Below are 21,476 nucleotides of genomic sequence, written 5' to 3'. Positions count from 1 at the left end.
CAGAATCTAAGATCTGTAAGACTTAAAGTCTAAGATATCTATAATTTTTGAAGATGTTCTTTGATCTTCCTGAATAAAATATCCTACCAAAAAATATGGATGATCTTACAACTCACAGACTCCTATGTAATAATGGGACAACTCCAGGGAATCATGTAAAAATTCCTTAATAAAATGTGATTATTCCTGAAGTCACAAGTTGTAAAGGGCCTTAACAATCTTTCTAGCCCAGATGAAAGCAATAGATAGGGTTGTGTTAAAACTATTTTGACAGACTCCAGGCCAATTACATTCTATATTCTATGTGCTCTCTTTTGGAAAAGTACTTTGCTCAATACTTCAGAGAATACAAACTAAAACAAAACACATTCACTATCAATAACCTCCTGGGAGTAATTAGCTGATATGTACAAGTTACATATACAATATTAAGCCAAGCCTAAGCCATCCAAGAAAAGTATTTTAGAGGTTTAGAGTTGGATAAAGATTACAAGAGTCAGAAATATTTCTTAGTAAAACATACGAATAGGCACTATAAATGAAATGTTTGTAAGTGTATATGGGTATGTGTGCAGACATAGATATACCTATACCATAAAAAGCCACCTGTCAGTTCAAGTCAGGTCTCGTTACCCGAACTGTAGCCACCTAACTTAGGAAAATTCTACTGTTAGAGTTTTTCAAATCTAAAATTGCAGACAGTGGATTATGGATCTTTATAAATTTTTTAAAGCTTCGAGTTTCCTCATGTGTAAAATGGAGAGTGTGATGGTTAATTTTATGTGTCAACTTGTCTGGGCCATGGTGCCCAGGTGTTTAATCAAGCACTACTCTGGATGTTTCTGTGAGAATATTTTAGTTTTAGTTTTTTATTTTTTTAAAAAACATTTTATTTATTTATTTGTCAGAGAGAGAGAGCACAAGCAGGGAGAGGAGTTGAGGGAAAGGGAGAAGAAGGCTCCCCATTGAGCAGGAAGCCTGATGCGGGACTTGATCCCAGGACTCTGGGATCATGACCTAAGGTGAAGGCAGACACTTAACTGACTGAGCCACCCAGGCGTCCCTATGAAATGTTTTAGATGAGATTTATATTTAAATCTTTGAGTAAAGCAGAATGCCTTCTATAATGTGGGTGGACCTCATATAATTAGTTAACGGCCTAACAGAACAAAAAGCTTACTTCTCCCAAGCCAGAGGGAATTCTGCAAGAGATGACCTTCTAACTTGAATAGTAACAATGGCTCTTCAGGTCTCCAGCCTGAATGTCTTTAGACTCAAATTCCAACTCCTTCCTGAATCTCTAGCTTGTCAGTTTTTTCCCCTCAGAAACACTTTAAATTTGCTAAGCTCCACAAGCACATAAGCAAATTCCTTAAAATAATTGTTTTACACTTAAACACACATACATCCTATTAGTTCTATTTCTCTGGAGAACCCTAATACAGGGAATATTAGAGCATTTACTTCATAAAGTTTTTGTGATCATTACATGAGTTTGTAAAGTGTCAAATAGTATATATTCAACAAGTTATAGTTATCATAAATGTAATCTTTAGACTGATGTTCATTTAAGTCTATTTTATATTATATGGTTTCCTATTTCCTTATGTAAACATTATGAACTGCTCAACATCACTAAGTTATGATAAATACATGATGGCAGCTTTGGACAACAACAATTTAGCTAAGCTGGAACTACATTTCCCAGCATTCCCTTCCCTGCCTGGTCCTGGGTTGGTGTTGACCATAAAAGAAATTTGTGCAACAGGCTCTGAAGGGTGACAGGGCACCTGGCACTGTGGCAATTCATGCATATTGTTGCTGATATGTTAGGTCACTATGTTGGTGTGGAGCATTACTTGGATCCACAGAAATTCTGTCTTCTACCTCTTGGCAGATGTCTTCTTTCAGCCTCTTGAGTCATGTGCAGAAGCACAGTAAATGGTACCAGCTTTTCCTGCAGGTCTCAATGGCAGTAGTTGGAGATGATGACGGATAAATGAAAACAGGGTTCCAGTCTGTCCTTAGAGTTGCTTTCATTCATATCCAGCTTTTCTTCATGACTGCTAGCTTAGCTGGCCCATAGTGACTTCAGGCTTAACAACGGATGCATTGCATTGACTTCTCTACCAGCTCCCACAACTGTGTCAGACCTAATTCCCAAAATAAATCCCATATTCTATATCACTCCGGGTAGCTCTGTTTTCCTGAACAAACCCTGATACATATAGGAATTGGTTTCAATTCCAGAAGTAGTCCCGGAGGAATATAACCTCACGAATGAGTACTCTAAACTGGTTCTGGATTATCTGGAATTGGTTCTCTGCTTTGATTAATTTAAAGTCCACTGATAAAGGATACAGTGGTAATCCATGCTGTACAATGGCAAAATACTTAAATTATCACCTATATAATCAAGCGCCTATAAAGGATAAATTTTTGAGTGACCAAGTAGTTAAGGACATAAAACACTACCGAATGAAGAACATAATGGGACTTCTAGGTACACTGGAGAACTTTGAGGATCCACAATAAAGAGCTCAGAGTTTTAAATTCTGAGCTCAAAGTCCAGGTTAGGGACCCGAAAGCTCTTATGACTACCTTAAAAGAAACCCTATCTCCTCCGGTTGCAAAGCTGAGATTTCTGATAATCAAATGCAAAGTCTAACCCTGTATGTGACTAAATTATAACACAAACTGAATTCCCAACCTTGCAGGGTCTCTCTTTCCCTGAAAATTGAGATGGGAATATGTGTTCAGACAGACTCCAGTGAAGCTGGTCTTGAATCCCTAAATTCTAGTATGTCTCCTTTGCCAGTAGAAGCAGTCCTTCCACACTATATGGAAAGGTAAGTATCCTCTGCCTAAGGAGTTCGTAACAGTCTCCCCTGAAGGAGCTGCTTTACAAGGAAGAGATGATTCCCTTCAGGATTCACTTCGCCATCATTCATTCTTTCATTCACTACTTCTATATCTATAGCCAGTCAAGTCTGATAGGCTCTAGGGAATGACCTTCAAAACAAGACCTGTGAGGAGGCAGAATACCCAAAAATCATTACACGATTCTGCCATTTTTATGTAGACAGAACCTGGGGAGTATGTGCGAGAATGGATCCCAAGGATGCCGTATTAGAGAGGAAGAAATAACATTAGATTAGGCCAAATTTTTCAATGTGGGCTCACAAAGCAGAAATTATGGATTCAGGTTAGCTCAAGTGTCTTGATTTGTTTGGTTAGCTGAACATAATTTGGGCTCAAGGGTGACCTATATTGAATGATATTGAAATGTAAGAAAATCCTTGTTATGGTGTAAAGCAAGGTTAGTCAACTTTGGCACTTCTGATATCTTTGGCTGGAAAATCATTTGTTGTGAGGAGCTGTTCTGTGCATTATAGGATGTTTAGCAGTATCCCTGGCATCTGTACACTAGATCCGGAATCATCCCTACATGTCTTTGGATATTTTCAAGACAAATGTTCCAGGGAGGGGAGAAGGACAGAGTAATCCCCATTTGAGAATCAGTAGTGTAGAGGAAGTTACTAAAGGCTGGGGAGACTGGAAGAATGTAGCCAGTTTTTTTTTTAAATATAAAAGCAGCTCATCCATCCTTCAACTCTGGCCCTCAGGAGGATCCAAAGGACATTTTCTCCACAGAGACTGAGTGAAATACAGTCATGAGAGTTGTTCCAGTATCCCTGCGGAGCTCTGTAGTGTTTCCTGAATTCAGTGTTGATGATAGGATTCTCAATGGCAAGGGTGATGTAGCAGCCTTAAATCTCCAAAGAAAATGTGCTCATCATTACTAGAATGGGTAGCAGAGTTGAAATAGTTACCAGGAGAGTTTGATCTGCAGAGATCTTTGGGATCTGCTAGTTTGATCACTGTGACCCTAGAACTGAAATTGATGGGTAATCTACTACTTGACTTGGAGAAATAGAAAAGCAAACCTGACTTGAATCACTATAAGAAAGTGTTACAGCCCTATAACCATTTCTCAGACTTGAGTCAGGTCACAGACTCAAAGCCTCTTGAATAAAGAAAGGGGTTGCAGGTTCCTTTAAAAGGAATCTGTTATACATCCATATACATAGCCTTCCCCTAAGAGATCTGTGAAGACCTAATATCCAAAATTAGGTGACCAAGCAGTGGGGTGCAATGGGTGACCACGCAGTGAGGAAGGAGGAGTCCAGACACCTTCAGGATTACTGGACACTGTTGCTGAAAAAATTCCTAGAGACCCAAATATCACTGTGGCCCACTAACCAGGACAGGTTTACGCAGATCAGGTCATCAACGAACTCTTGGCTTAAGTCTCACAACTAGTGTTTCTATAATCCTATTCTGTGTTTATTTCCCTGGTTCTGGGATACATAATCAGAACAAACACATTGAACTACTAACTAGCAAAATCCCTATGTTGGTTCCCTAACCAATGAAGTAAGGGCTATTATAGTAGTGACTAAAGGAAAAGTACAAGAAAAGTTTGATTTTCTCCTTTATCTTTTTTCAGAAAGAGCCGGTTCTATAGGATATTCTAAAGGTGACCAAAGGCTTTTTGAAATTTAGTATCATTCTGAAGTCATGGATTTTTAATATATTTGACATGTTTCAATTTACTGCAGACGTTCTTTTTGATGTTCAAATTGTTCCCACATCAGCCAGAGGGGGCGTACTTAAGTTGGCTCCTGGGTCCTTCTGACATGTGCCAAATAATCTTGATACCTTCCTCCCCTTTTGTCTTCTAGGTTCATATTGTACTTTCCTATCCTAGATCTGTAATCAATCATTTCTCTAGAGAGTCTGGGTTTCTTTTAGGATATCTCATAGCAACAGAATAATGGTCAGTGCCTCTTAGGTCATCCCTTAAGTGGAGAGAGTGATATCAGTGTCCCTTAAGTGGACAGAGCCAGGAAATACATTTTTTTATGAGTAAAACACATCATGAGTTCCCATGATAATATTCCCAATTTCAATGCAGAAATACAAGTTTTATTTGGGTCTCTTCCTTCTTATTATAAAAATCCTGGTTCTTAAAGGCATTTCTACAATTATTCAATTCCTTTATCTTATAACTATAAGATTCAGAGTAATAGTAACATCAATATTATTTATGATGATATAACTACTAAAAACAGTTTATGGTTTTTTACATTCGCTTTTATCCTTAGGATTTATCTCAGTAGGGATATACAGTTTAATTACTGTGTTTAATGTCACCTGAAATAATTTATTTGTGTAGTTAAGCCATCAACTTTCTACATAATTAAGTTCATTTGTTTAATTTTACTTTTGATTTTTAGGTTTTTAAAAAATTTTTATTTAAAAGATAATTATATAAACATTTATATAGTGTCAAACTCAAGCCTATATATCTATGACGAGGTTCATTCAAAGAAGTCTAGCTTTACTCTTTTCTCTCTCCTCATAGATAACTATTTTAATTACTGTTTTGGTCACCTATTTTTAAGAAGAGAATGTACACATATGTGTATGAATGTAGTGTATGTATAGCATATTTGTATATATATGTACACACACACACCCATAAACTTTCCCATCTTAAAGGGCAGAATACTCTACATACTATACAGAATTTTTTTTTCCACTTAATATACTTAGGATACTGCTCCAAGTGCTAGGATTTTTATCTGTACTACACTGAATCTATAGATGGCTAGACGGGGGAAGTTGTTAACAAATTTACAACATTGAGTATTCTGATCAATTAACCTGATCTCTATTTACTTAGGCCTTCTTCAGTCTTCCTGATATCATAGTTCCCATGTAGAAGTCTCACACATTGTTAGATTTATTTCCAAGCATCTGATGTTTTTTGATGCATTGTAAATTTTACTGAAGTTTTGTTTTGAAATATTTGTTGCAGATATGTAGAAATACAATTGATTTTTGTATATTAACCTATTATCTATTAATTTTGGACTTACTATATGTAGTCATGTTTTATATACACTATATATACATTCTATATATACTCTATATATACAGTTTATATATACTATATATACAGTCATCTGTGTCTGTTTTCCTCCTTCCTTTCTAGTTTTCATACCTTTTCTTTCATTTTCTTGCCACAGTGCACTGATAAGGACTTCTCATACAAATATTAATAGAAGTGGTAATAATGAACTTTTTTATCTTCCCAATCTTCAAAGGAAAATTACTAACATTTTTTGGCCATTAAAAATAATGTTTGCTTTAGAACAGATAACTTTATAAAATTAAAAGAAATTCTATTCCTCATTTGCTAGAGTTATTTTGAAATATAAATGGATATCAAATTTTATCAAATGATTCTTCTGTATCTATTGAGAAGACCTTATGATTTTTCTTTTAAAAAAAGTTAATGTGGGGGCGCCTGGGTGGCTCAGTTGGTTAAGCCTCTGCCTCCGGCTCAGGTCATGATCTCAGGGTCCTGGGATGGAGCCCCGTGTGGGGCATTCTGCTCAGTGGAGAGCCTGCTTCCTCCTCTCTCTCTGCCTGCCTCTCTGCCTACTTGTGATCTCTCTGTCAAATAAATAAATAAAATCTTAAAAAAAAAGTTAATGTGATAAATTATATTAACTTATTTTCTAATGTTTTAATAATTTTGCATTCCTGGGATAAGGCAAAATTGGTAATAATTATTTGTTAGTTCTCTAATGCTCTTAGTAGATGGGTTTTATAATCCATCTAACTTTTTTAGTTGTGGTGGAGGTTCAAATTGCTTAGCTCACCATTAAACTGGAAGCAGAAATTCTCTACTTCTCTTAAATTCATTCTAAATACATTTTTATTTCACCATTCTACCAAAACTGCTCTTATCATAGTTCACAAAGACCATCAAAGGGTGCCAAACTAAAAGGTCCATTCTCTGTCTTCACTTTTCTCAACCAGTCAGTAGCATTTTATAAAACAATGGTTAAGAGCATATTGTCTTTACTGGCCATTTTGCTAGCTATGTGACTTTGAACTGGTTCCTTAACCTTCCTCAGCTTCAGTTTCTCTGTAAAAATAAACAATAATGTTATCCACTTTGTAGGGTTGTTGTGAAGATTAAGCACACGTAAGTCGTTCAGAACAGCAAACATGTTATGTGCGAATAAGTAAATATCACCTATTATTATTGCTTATACTCCTGAAAAAAATTTTTTTTAACCATTCTATCTTGATTCTTATTTCTCTAGGTATTCTTTCTCAGTCTCTTTCAATGGAATTTTCATCTCTCCAGACTTGGAACTCAGACCTCAGACAGCTTAATTTACCTAGACTTCCTTTCTACATGTTCTCATCCCATGACTTTAAAAATTACGTGTACAGTACTGACTCCCACATTTATAGCTCCTGCTGCAATCTCTTCCCGGAACTCCAAACTTACAGACTCAGCTGACTAGTTGATATCCTGATTTAAATGTTTTCTAGGCAGGTCATATTTAACATGGCTCAAACTTTTTTTAATGATCTCCAACCCTTTAAAACCTAATCCAAATTACATTTTATGTATCAATTATACAGTACTTGCCTACCTTCTCCCTTTTACCTTTGCCCCTCTTCAGTCTATTCAAACTGTAATCAAACTGATTTGTTGAACATTTAAACTTGATCATTTCACTTTGCTCAAAGCCTTCTAAAGCATCCCCATTGCATTCAGCATAAAAGCTCAAGTACTTTCTGGGCAGGGGTCAGCAAACGTTTTCTTCAAAGGCCACAGAGCAAATACTTTAGGCTTTGCAAATCAATCAAATTCTGTTGCAACCACAAAACATTTTTATGCTATGCTTATATGCAAAGACTGTTAAGATTCTAAACTGCTGGGGTGCCTGGGTGGCTCAGTGGGTTAAAGCCTCTGCCTTCGGCTCAGATCATGATCCCAGGGTCCTGGGATCAAGCCCCACATCAGGCTCTCTGCTCAGCAGGGAGCCAGCTTCCTCCTCTCTCTCTCTCTGCCTGCCTCTCAGCCTACTTGTGATCTCTATCTGTCAAATAAATAAATAAAATCTAAAAAAAAAAGGATTCTAAACTGCTATTTCCAACAAAAATTATTATATTTTGTAGAATATGTGTAAAATTTACAAAAATATATAGTATGAGTTCTGGTTTATAATGCTTAATAATTTTCAAAACAGCTCAATAAATATTCACTTAATAAAAATACAAGATATTTTAAAGAACATTATGGCAAGGACATTAAATGTTAATTTATTCTGTAAAATGTATCAAACAATAGGGACTTACTTTAAATTACCGATTCTAATTTCTGCACTTTCAGTAAGTTTCTTTGTTTCTTCTTTCCACCTATTGGCCGCCTTCTGTTGAGTCACTAAGAGATGCCTCAGCTCAACAGTGGAATTTCGATTACTGTCTTCCAGCTCTCTCAGTTGAACTTCAAATCCATGTTCCCTTATTGAAAATTCATGTTCCATTGTACTGATCTAAGGAATAAAATGAACATAGTATCTTCTTTTTCTTTTCTGATATTGTAGGAGATACACCGATCAATGATAATACACAAAAGAAATCATTCATTGTGTTGTCTGTGGCACAGAAATGTTTGGATAAGAAATCTATATAAAAGTTAAGTTTATAATATGTCTTCATCACAAATGAAGACTTATCCTCTATTGTGTATTTATATGTAATTATATTTATTATGCCTAAATTTATAATACAACATAAATTTAGTGAAACCAGAATTATGATGGACCATAATTTTTTTGCAACACTTTCCTCAATACCTTAAAATGTCAGTAGGAAGAAAGTATACTATCTAATATAAACTGCTCTTATTATCTACTTTAACTTGTTATTAGAATCCATGGAAAATATTCATGTTGTCAGTAGCTGAGAGTTTTTTACTCAAGCCATTAAAAAAAAGTTTACAGAGCTATGACCTTTCCAAGTATACCACCCTCTTGGCACCTTAATGTATTCAACAACTCAAAATCTCAAGTCACCTCATATTAATTTCAAACTGTCTTTCAAAGAGTTTTGTAAAGAAAATCATATACAAGAAGTTCTTTACCACTTTTGTTGTGATATAAATAAATTTTTTTTTTTTAGGAAAAAAGACTATAATGATTATCAGAATCTCATATGGAAATATCTTCCATGATTTCTAGGTAATTTATGTCATTACAGTAAAAATACGTTAATGCAGAATAAACATAAGTAGATGCTCTTTGGATACTCTAGAAGCTTTCTTGACTGGGGATCAGGGAGAGAATGAAGCTCTAATGCTCTCTGGCATTCAATGTATGTAAGGAATTGCCTTCTCTTGCATGCATCTAGAATGAAACTACCTATTACCATCCTTGAGTCAGTTGAGAAAATAGTTACTAGAACAATTTCTTTGGTGTACTCTAGGGCCATCTTTATCTTACTATACTAAAGAAATACTACAAAGAATATCTTGAGGTATTTTAAAGTAGTATGCCTTAAAAATCATCACAGCTGGTATAGATTCTAATAACTTGTTAAATATGTATATATTTAATATATATAAAATATATAAACAACGTATAAATATATAATTTTCAAGATCAAAAAAGGATGAATCAGGGACTCAACTTTCTCAACACCGAGGAAAATCCAACAACAGCAAAATCCATGGTTTATGGGATAAACTGCAAACACGGTGTTCTTACTACTTCTGCTTAAATGCAATGTGTTTCCTAAATTGCTTAAATTTTTTTTCTCAAATAGTACACAAGTGGAAATTTAAGACTTTATAAATATTGGCCCCGGGAAAACCACCTTGGATTTATTAATTCTGTATTGTATTACAGCCTCCTGAGGCTCCTTGACCCTGCTACTTTATTAATTTTTGTATTATTGGATTCTGTACGTTTAGATTTGAATACACTCCTTTTCCTTCTTTGCCTCAATCTCAACTTTGTCTGGAGAAACCATGGTTATGTTAGGCGGAATTGTGTATTTCTGTCTGCATCTCTCTCACATAGATATTACAAACTGATATATGTATCTATGCAGTTTTAGAAGTCAGCCTGCCTAGTTAACTCCCCATTTCCTCTTGGAACATCTATTTGTAATATGACAAGCCTTGTTTTGAGGTCCTTCAATGATAACCTGGTCTCTGCCTACTTCTACAAGCTTGTGTTGTGCCACTACTCCCTTCTCTTTCTTTGTTTCTGTCACAATGCCTTCTCATTCTTGGCTCATTTTGACATGTTTTTCCTTTGCCTGAAATAATCTTACCCCTGTTGCTTGTCTTAGGTATTTTATTCAACTTCTAAAACTTAGCTCAATTATTGCTTCTATCTAGACAAAATCAGTTCCCTGTTACAAGCTTATAAACACATAAGCCCTAAGTTTTTCCTAAAGTGCATTTATTAGTTTGTAAATATATGTTTAAAGTTTGTCCATCTCAATGCAAAAATTATGTCTTTAAGGAGGGGCTTTGGTCAGAGGGACCATGTCTTCATCACATCCTCAGCACCTGAAACAGGAAAGTTACGAAAACACTTGTTGTAGACAGAGTGAATGATGGCTTTTTGCTATCAAAATTTAGTCTTTAAACACACCCCAGATCCTTTAGTTGATAACATTTCAATTATTAAAGTGGACAGGCTGGCAGTGATGTTGGAAGACTATGGGCTATAACCAGGTCTCCTGTAACAAAAATATGACTGATGATTAAATTCAGTATATTGGTAGAGGAAGAAAGTACTCATAGTCTCCCTCCCTTTTTCTTTTGTGTTCTTCCCCTGCAGAGAACCACTCACACAGACTGGAATGCTAAAACTATCCATTTCCTAATTTTATGAACTTATAAGGAGCATTTAGACACAAAGAAATGAGAGCCCTGGCAGAAAGAACAGAGACGTAAGAAAAGGAGAAAGCTGGGGCGGAAAGGAATGCAGTGGCCTTAAGATCAAATGAAAGTTTCATATAATAAGTTGTAAGGTTCTCAGCCAACTGACCTCTCAATATCCAACTGTCTTGATCTGTTTGGCTCCTTTCAGTCTGTCTATGGAAGATCACACTCTTTTTCAAGAGGAAGAAAAGCAGTGACGTGTGGCACTAGGTTCCTATGTTGGCAAAGAAGGAATCAGCTAAAAAGCAGCAGTTATCTGACAGTGATCCTCCTTTATAAAATAGACTTTATAGCTATCTAGTTAGCTAAGAGGTTCTGCCCCTTATTTACCAATAATTCTTAAGCTAGATGCAGACTTGGCAAAAAGGCTGCAGTTTTGGTGGGATTCGTGGGATAGATAAGCTTTTGGTCATTCTTTTGTTGTCTAAAACATCAATTACTATCCTGAACTATTAAAGATAGACAAGCAAAATGTAGTACCAGGTAGGGGAGAGTCACTGACTCCTCTCTTCCCATTATAAAAACCAAAACCCCAAAGCAGATGTATATTGTAAAATAATGGAAAATTTAAAAAATTAAAAACAAATATAAGGTCTCTGTAATCTACAACTCAGAATAACTACCTCTCTTTCTACATCATTGTTTTTATGAATTTTAGAATTTAGATTAGTGTATATAGAATTGCAGTATATATATATATATATATATATATATATATATATATATTCAAGTGTTTTTCTTATTATTTTTAAACTTAGAACATAGCAATATAAAAGTATTATACATTATTTAGAAATAATTTTTAATGATGACTCAATAAAGTATTTTGCAGATATGTACCATTTCATTGTTCCTTTATTTCTAGATAGGTTGTTTCTAATTTATAATGAATAATGTTGCAATTAATTTTTAAAATTATGAAATATTCTAATTATTTTCTTATGAACAAATTTTAGACTCTGTACCATTTTAAACTCTCAGCTGCACACTCACTCACACTGGTAACTATCCAGTTAATCAACAGTGAATTTAAACTTTTAAAAAGTTATTTATTAGCAATTTGTTTCCTTAGTTTGTGAATTCTGTTCATGTCTCATACATGTTTTTATTATAGGTTACAAATATTCACCTTTAATATTTTTCAAAGCTCCTTATATATAAATGGTTTTTGTCTTCTGTCATATTTATTAAAATTATTTCCCCCAGTTATTTCCTTTCTAAAAGGGGTTCTAAATATTTAAAAACTTTATATACTTAAGTCTATTAATATATTCATTTGCAATTTCTTCCTTTTTTTTGGTCTCGCTTGTTAGAAAAGTTCTTTTCCATCTACCAGGTATACATTTGCCTACATTTCCTACTGTTTTATAGTGTCACTAGTAGCTTTTAGTTATTAATCCATATGAAATTTATAATATGAAACTTAAAATATAAGAGGAAGATATAACATTTTTTCACCAAAGTACTTGGACTTAATTTTATTATGGAAATGTTTTAGTATGAGAACTTTTAAGCATACACAAAATAGAATATTACAATGAATCCCTATATGCATATCACCCAGCTTCCATAAGCATCAAACTCAAAACTATTCTTGTTTTATCTACAATCCTACTGACCTTCCTTTGCCAAGATTTATCTTTTGCTTATAATGAACTACACAAGTCTTAGGGATACAGTTCAAGTTTTACACATTTACTGACATACCAGAGTCACCACCCTGATTTAGATACTCCTGGTGGCTCCCTCATATGCCCTTCTAATCATTAGTCACCCTTTGAAATAGTAACTGCTATTCTGATCTCATCCTCATAGGTAATTATGCCTATTTTTCACTTTCATATAATGAAATTAAGGGACTATGAGCTTTTTTATATCTGGCTTCTTTGTTCAACATTAGGTCTATGAAGACTCATCCATTATTACTTATAGACATAGCTCATTCTTTTTTATTCCTGTATCTATTTCATGATATGAGTACAACGCCATTTATTTATGGAATCTCCTGTGGATGGACACTTCAGTTGTTCTCAATTTTTGACAGGATTAAAACTTCCATGAATATTCTTATATGAATGTTTTCATGAACATAAGCACTCATATCTGTGGGTATGAAGCCAGCATTATTTGGCATTGTATGTATGTATATCCAACTTTAAAAGACACCATTAACTGGTGGTTATATCAAGTTACATTCCCAAAGTATTATATGGAAGTTCCAGTTGCTTTATATCTTTGTCACACTTGATGCTCTTAGTTTTTTTAAAAATTTTAGCCATTCTGGTAAGTATGCTATGGAACCTCATTGTAATTTTAATTATATTTTGTTGATAAATAATGCAGTTGAACGTTTTTTCATATATTCTCTTTTGTGAAGTGCATATTTCAGTTTTTTGCTGAAATATTTTTGGAAATAAGGTACCTGTTTTTCCTTATTAATTGCTGTTTTATCATTATTAATTAGTAACAGCTTTTATATTCTAGATATAGTCCTTTTTTGTTTGTATTATATATATAAACATGCATCTATATATTATTATAGTATAAATGTATGTGATACATGTATTATCTATATTTTATGTATTGCAAATACTTCCTATATTATAAATACTTTCTCTCACTTTCTTAATGGTATCTTTTTTTTTTTTTTTTTTTTTGGACAATTTAGGTTGTGATTTTTAATAGGCAAAACTAGCAAACCAGACCCAGCATTGTACTTAATGGTGTCTTTTGATGACCCAATAATATTAATATAATGAAATCCAATTAATCTTTATGTTATGCTTTTTGTGTTCACATTAAGAAATTCTTTCTTACCCAAGATCATGCAGATTTTTCTCCTTTGAAACTCCACTGTTTTATATGTTGCATTTAGGTCTACAAGGCAGCAAAATTAATTTAAATGTATGGCATGATACAGAGGTCAAGGTTTATTTTTAAAATATGGACCCAACTGATCTAGCATCATTTATTATAAAGATAATTCTTTCCATATTGAACTACAGTGATGCTTTTGTTATATATGAGGTGATTATGAAAAATGTTTGTTCCTGGACTCTGTTTTGTTCCATTGCTCAACCCAATTATTATATTGATAGCACACTGTCTTAATTACTGTAGCTTTATATCAAGTCTTGAATCCCCAGAGACTAAAGCATAAAGTAGAAACTTCTCTGTATAAGGCTCTCTTTCAGAGTTCAAGCTTTTATAAATAACTACAGTGTTTGATGCTTGCAGTAGGAGGCATTCAATAAATATGTGTTGATATGAATTAGGTTGGAATGTAACTTCTTATGAGTATACAGCAACAAAAAACAAAGTGAAACATGAATATTGCCACCTCATATTCTTTCTATGAAACTGGAAGATACAGTTCTTTATCATAAAGAGTTAATGACAACTTTTATAAAAGTTGTATGGAATGGGGTAAGGCAAGCAACATGTTCAAAATGACATCTGTGCTTCTTGAAACTCCCTTAAACAGGTTATATCATTCCTATTTTCAAAGTAAAGTTAAACATTAACATGAGGAAGGGGAGGGGAGAATGAAAATAAAGGAGAATGTTTTTCCAAAGGAGACTTTTGTCCCTTGCCTTCCCCCTTGCATGGAAATTTCAGACCATATATGAGAGGTTCTCAGAGGATACTAATGTAGCACCCTCTATAAAGCTAGTTTTAGACTTCAGTTTTTAAGAGGCTATTATAGAAGAAGAGAGGATGGCAGTCTATAAAGTTATCTAATCTATAGTTTTGCTAGCACTGCTTAAATTGCTTTGGCAAGAATATCAGTGTATTTCACGGTTGCAAAGAATTCTATGTGTGTATGGATAGTGAAAGCAATCATTTTCAAGTATGCTTGCCAAATTCTACAATACGAAAAAGACTGGTTAATGCTCTGCATTATGATTTAGTGCCATCTGATGAAAAGGCCAAAAAAAAAAAAAAGACTTAAAAATGTTTTACTGGGTCTCTCTAAATATTTTTTATATTTTGACTTTCCCAAGAACACACTTAACTCTAACTAGGCTTCAAAATACCTTTAATTTGGCTTTTTTTTGAGCCTCGAGAGCAATCTTTCTTAAATCTTCAGTCTCTTTCTGTAACTGTTCATTTTCTTGCTGAAGTTTCAGCCTTTGTTCACTGACAAATCCACAGTTCTCTCTCTCAGACTGCAATACGTTTTGAAGTTTCTGAATCATTTCTTGGCAACGTGATATCTCTTCCGAGGAACTGATTTAAAGAACAAAAGGAACCTTTAAACAATGATCTGCAATGAAAGTCAAGAAGTTATGTTTTATAGTACAGACTTTTGTATTCTTTGCTCTGACCCATTTCTCTTCACTGTAGACTTTCACTATGTAGTTTCACAATATTGTATTATCCCAGGCAAATACAACCAATTTAGCAATCTCAACTAATAAACTAAACTGTTACCACTCACCTAGAAAATCTATGTGAAACTTCTTTTCAAATTTTTGCTAACTGTGAGAATCACTGTGTAACGAAGACTTCAAGGGTATAAACTGAAACTAATAGTAAGGAAGGTGAAGTAGGTAATGATCAAAATTCTTTTATCACTTAAATCAACTCCATAGGAAGACATATTAGCTGTCCGTATTACTAAATTATAATAAGACCTATTTCATATTTTCCTGTTATATGACTTAAAAATGTTTCTTAAAAAATAAACTTCCAGTTCTATAAACCTTTTGTTTTATCAATTTAAACAGGTTATATTTCTTGAACTTTTTCAACAATGGATTACTGGGTGACACAAACTTCAAACATGTATATGGCTTCAATATATTACTAATTTTTATTCCTATCTTTAAAAATTTCCATCTTTTCAATCCAGCTAATCAAATACTGTGAACATTGCCCTGGTCAATAAGTGTCCGAGGGAATATATAAGGTCTTTTATTTCCATAATACTTTGGCTCTTTTTTCCTATTTCAACTTTGGCTGATAAAGTTCCTAATGATAGATCTAGGCTACAATCATCAAAGGATGATAAAATCAGAAAGATGCTAACATCAGAAATAATCACACACTATATGCCTCCAAACTGAAGTCCAAAAATATATCATTTATGAAGAATTCTTACAAAAAAATGTAAAATGGATCAGGCTAAGCCTCTTGATTTGATTACTAGTTTTTAGGAATTACATGGACAGAGAAACAAGATAAATGGCATCACATATATGCATGTGGGAAGAGGAAACTAGAATACAAACAGCCTAGGTTTTCAACAAATTGTAAGAAAAAAATAGAGAATAGGGGAGATAACTAGATCTATTTACTATCCCCCTTCTACATCCATTCATCTGTTGATGGACACTTAGGTTGTTTCCATATCTTGGCTACTGTAAATAATACTGCAACAAACATAGAAGTGTAGATATCTTTTTTGAGACAGTGATATTGTTTCCTTTGGATATATACCCAGAAATGGATCATATGGTAGTTTTTAAAATTCTTTGACGAAACTCCATGCATTGTTTTCCATAGTGGCTATACCAGTTTACATTCCCACCAACAATATACAAGGGTTTCCTTTTCTCCATATCTTCACCAACACTGGTTATCTTCTTCTTCTTTTTCTTTTCTTTTTTTTTTAATTTAACAGTTTATTATGATTTATGAATGCCATTTAAAAAACATCAGTCCATTAAACCATGTAGAAATAAGTATGCAAAAAGCCTGCAAAACAAAACATACTTCAAACATGGTTAAGTAGAGGGATTATCTGAAATTCTGGATTTTCCAATCACTTTGTTATTATACTAATAACAGCCTAGTAATCCTTAACTTCAGTTGAAGTAGGCCTCCTAAATCTGGCTTCACTGCAGTTCCAACTTCTATGTTATCTTCTGTCATCTGCTCTTCAAAGCTTTCCTTTATGGCCATATGAATGGAATCTTCAAGTTCCAGGTCTTTGTTATTTTTCTTGAGGAAAGCCTTCCCATTCACATAGTTCTTTCTCATTGCTGAGGCCTTCCAGGCAAAGTGAGCTCCAGATGGATCTGACTGAAATAAATACAGTTGCCCCTCATTCCAACCACAAATAGTAAAGAAACTCCGAATGGATGAATACCACCTGAATGAGTATATTCTTGCATCACAGAAACTACTTCCTATACCAGCTGAGCTGCTAGAATGGGTTCTTGCTAAACAAGATAGTATCACTGAGCTAGTTTCTGAGCTCTGTGCACAAGCACTCTGTAATCTGGGCCCCTGCCACTATACACCAAGCCTACACGCTCAGTAGTTGGTTCCACTTTGTGTACACCTTGCTCATCATAAAGAATGGATTTGTTTCGTCTCAGTTGCTAATATCACACTATCTGCAGCTGGAGGGGCTCCTCCAGCTACAGCAGTAAAAGCATATTCAATCTGGGTAAGTTTACATTTGCTGAATGTAGTCAGCCAAAAGCTTTAACCCTACTCTGCCATCTTTACCTGGAGTCTATCTTTTGTCTTTTTGATAACAGCCATTCCAACAGGTGTAAGGTAATAGCTCAGTGTAATTTTGATTCACATTTCCCTAATGATCAGTGATGATGAGCACCTTTTGTTAAACCTGTTAGCCATTTGCATGTCTTCTGAGAAAAATCTCTTCAGGTCCTTTTCCTATTTCTAAAGCAATTTATCTGTTTTGCTATTGAATTGTTCAACTTCCTTATATACTTTGGATATTAACTCCTTATCAGATGTATTGTTTGCAAATATTTCTCGTATGCTGTAGGTGATCTTTTGATTCTCTTGATTTTCTTTGTTATGCAGAAACTTCTTAGTTTGATAAAATTCCACTTGTCTATTTTTGCTTTTGTTATTTGTACTTTTAGGGTCAGATTCGAAAATCACTGCCAAGAACAATGTCAAGAAACTTTCCCCATTTTCTTCTAGTAGTTTTACAGTTTCAGGATTTACATTTCAGTTTTGAATCCATTTTGAATTGGTTTTTGTATATGGAGTGAATAAGGGTTAAATTTCATTCTTCTGCATGTGGACATCCAGTTTTCCCAACACCATTTATCGAAAAGACTATCCTTTCCCCATTGCCAGTTCTTGGCACTCCTGTCAAAGATCAGCTGACCATAAATGCATGCATTTACTACTGGGCTCTCTATTCTGTTCTCCTGATCTATGTATCTACTTTTTACACATGTACTATACTGTTTTGATTACTACAGACTTGTAAATATATTTTGAAATCAGGAATTGTGATGCATTCAGCTTGTTCATCCTAAGATTGCTTTGTCCATTCAAAGTCTTCTGAGGTTCATTATGAATTTTTTAAAAAAGATTTATTTATTTGACAGAAAGAGAGACAGCACAAGCAGTGGGAGTGGCAGGAGAGGGAGAAGCAGGCTTTCTGCTGAGCAGGGAGCCAAACACAGGGCTCCTTGATCCCAGGACCCTAGGATCATGACCCCAGCCAAAGGCAGATTCTTAACTAAGACAGCCAGGTGCCCCCATTATGAGCTTTAGGATTTTCATTTTTATTAAAAATGCTATTGGAAATTTGATAGGAATTTTATCAAATCTGAAGACTGCTTTGGATAGTATGGACATTTTAGCAATATTATTTCACCCATGAAGATGATATCTTTACATTTATATGTGACTTCCAATTTCTTTCACCAATGATTTTTAGTTTTCAGTGTAAAGTTTTTTCACTTCCTTGGTTAAATTTATTCTGAGTATTTTATTCATTTTGAAACTACTGTGAATGGGATTGTTCCTTCTTTTTCAAATAGTTTGTTGTTAGTGTATAGAAATGCAACTGATTTTGGTATGTTGATTTTGCCTCCTACAGCTTTAATGACTTTATGTATTAGATCAAATGACTTTTTTGGTGGGGTTTTCAGGGTTTTTGCAATATATAGGATCATGTTGTCTGTAAACAGAGTCAATTTCGCTTCTAATTTGGATGCATTTTCTTTCTTTTTCTTGTAAGTGCTCTGACTAGCACTTTCGTTACTATACCAAATAGAAGTGGCAAGAGTGGGCACCATGGTCTAGTTGCTGACCTTAAACGAAAAGATTTTAGCTTTTCCCCATTTAGTATGACGTTAGTTGTGGGCTTGTTATATATGACCTTTCGGGTGTTGAAGTACATTTCTTCTCTAATTTGTTGAGAATTTTTTACTATGAATAGATGTTATATTTTGTGAAATGCTTTTTCTGTGTCTATTGAGATGATCATGAGTTTTACCCTTCATTCTTTACTGTGGTATAGCCCATTTACTGATCTGCATATCTTGAACCATCCTTGCCTCCCAGGTATTAATTCCACTTGACAATTGTATATGATCCTTTTAATGTGTTATTGAATTTTGTTTGCTAGTATGTTTTTTGGAGTATTTTTGCCTCTGTGTTCATCATGGATATTAAGCCTGAAATTGTTTTCTGATACTGTCTTTGTTTTGGTATCAGAGTAATACTGGCCTCATAAAATGAGTTTGGAAATGTTCTCTCTTCAATTTTTTGGAAGAGTTTGAGAAGGCACTCTCATTTATGTATCCTTTAAATGTTTAGTAGAATTCACCAGTGAGGCCATCTGGTTCTGGGGTTTTCCAAAACCCAAGGAGGTTTTTAATTACTGATTCAGTCTCCTTACTAGTTTTCAGATTCAGTCTTGGAAGGAATTTATGTGTTTCTAAGAATTTATCCATTTCTTCAAGTTTATCTAATTTGCTGGCATGTTGACATTGTTGACAGTAGTCTCTTGTGGTCCCTTGTATTTGTGTGGTATTAGTTGTAATGTCTCCCCTCTTTTACTTCTGATTTTGAGTTTTCTTTTTTTCTTAGTCTAGTTAAAAGACTGTCAATTTTATCTTTTTTAAAAAAATTAAGTCTCAGTTTTGTTGATCTTTCCTATTGTAAAAATTCTCTATTTCTACTCTTAGCTCTGCTACTTCCTTCCTTTTGGGCTTATTTTTCTTTTTTTTTTTTCTAGTTCTTAAGGTGTAAGGTTAGGTTGTTTATTTGATAGATTTCTTAATATATATTTATTGTTATAAACTTTGCTATAAACTTCCCTCTGAGAAGTGATTTTGTTGCATCCCATAAGTTTTGGTATATTATGCTTCCATTTTCATTTGTGTCAGGGTATTTTTTATTTCCTTTGATTTCTTTTTTGATCATTGATCATTCAAGAGCATGTTAATTTTTCAATTTTCCTCCCATTATTGATTTGTAGTTTCATACCATTGTGCTGGAAAAGATACTTGATATAATTTCAATCTTCTTAAATTTTCTCTTTTTTTTTTTTAAAGATTTTATTTATTTATTTGACAGAGAGAAATCACAAGTAGGCAGAGAGGCAGGCAGAGAGAGAGGAGGAAGCAGGCTCCCTGCTGAGCAGAAAGCCCGATGTGGGGCTTGAACCCAGGACCTGGGATCATGACCTGAGCCGAAGGCAGCGGCCTAACCCACTGAGCCACCCAGGCGCCCCCAATCTTCTTAAATTTTCTAAAACTTGTTTTGTGGCCTATCATCTGATCTAATGGTTTCTATTTCTTTGTTAAACTTCTCATTTTGTTCATGTATCATTTTTCTGATTTCATTCAGTCAAATGTCTTCTCTCATAGTCCACTGAGTTTCTTTAAGACAACATTTAAAATTTTTGTCAAGCAGTTCGTGGAACTCCATTTCTTTTGGGTCAATTAGTAGAGCTTTATTAGTTTCCTTTGGTGTTAACATGTTTGCCAGATTCTTTTCTTGGTATCTGTGTATTTAAAGAAGCAGATTCCTCTTCCAGTCTTTACAGACTGATTTTGGCACACAGACTTTCTCCCACGAAGTCCTACAACTGATGGTGCATCTTCTGGGATTGTGGTTGAGCAAGGCTGAAACCATGTCATGTGGCTATTGCCAGGTTCATAGTTGGCAAGCATGTACTCAGGAATATAGTCAGGTGTTGTGTCTCATGGGGGTTCCTAAGGGTGCTCCTTTCATGTCACTGTGCTGGTCCGTGGGTGGGTAGGACTGCTTCTGGACTGTGGTAGAGTGGGACTGAAGCTGGGTCACAAGACTGACTCAGGGATTGTAGTCAGGTCTGAGGTCAGTGGGTGTGTAACCAGAAGCATCTACAAGTGTGGCTTCTGCTGGATCCATATCTTGTGGTTTTTGCTAAGTCTGCTGTCAGATGTGACCTCTGCTGGGGAACAATCAGTACTCCCTCCAGACCACAGGACAGTGGAACTAGAGTTGGGTTGGAGGGACAAGAGTCAGCTCTGAGGTTGGCAGACCTGTTATCAGAAGTACCCACAGGAATGGCTTCTGCTGAGTCCCTTAGTAGAGGGGGCCAGGTGTAGGACTATGGTAAGTAGGGCCAGAGCCAGGACCACAGGGAGATGGGGCTGCTTTGGTCCATAGATAGGACCACAATGTGCACTGCCACTGGTGCACAAGCTTCCCTCCCTGTTTTGGGGCTCCAACAGTGTTTTTTAACCTCCTACCTGGATCCCAAAGCTCTCATAAAGGCACTTCTGTCCAGGGATGCCTTTCATATATTTTTCTGTGGAGGGACATGGGCCGGGTACCTCCAAATCATTCCACTGTATTGCTGACACTATTCCTCTTTATTTTTAAAATATATATTAAACATATTCTGTAATAGACTGAGATTTCATGCAAT

The 21,476-nt window shown here is 34.8% G+C and overlaps 1 protein-coding gene and 1 pseudogene across 2 annotated transcripts in view; both read right to left on the bottom strand.

Annotated features, from left to right (window-relative positions):
* LOC111154238 (sodium channel and clathrin linker 1) overlaps positions 1-21,476 on the bottom strand; it is a 191,423-nt gene that overhangs the window by 43,806 nt on the left and 126,141 nt on the right. For both annotated transcript variants that reach the window (XM_022513725.1, XM_022513735.1), the window contains 2 exons: positions 14,869-15,061; positions 8,233-8,429 (listed from right to left, as the gene is read on the bottom strand). In XM_022513725.1, coding sequence (XP_022369433.1) covers positions 8,233-8,429; positions 14,869-15,061 — 390 coding nt within the window. The remainder of the gene's footprint in view (positions 1-8,232; positions 8,430-14,868; positions 15,062-21,476) is intronic.
* Positions 16,599-17,284, bottom strand: LOC111153620 (annotated as a pseudogene).

This window comes from Enhydra lutris, unplaced genomic scaffold (assembly GCF_002288905.1).
Source record: "Enhydra lutris kenyoni isolate GAN:26980312 unplaced genomic scaffold, ASM228890v2 scaffoldscaffold3, whole genome shotgun sequence".
Classification (NCBI taxonomy): Eukaryota; Metazoa; Chordata; class Mammalia; order Carnivora; family Mustelidae; genus Enhydra; species Enhydra lutris.
Note: the sequence above shows the minus strand (reverse complement) of the source record. Positions and strands in the feature narration are given on the sequence as shown.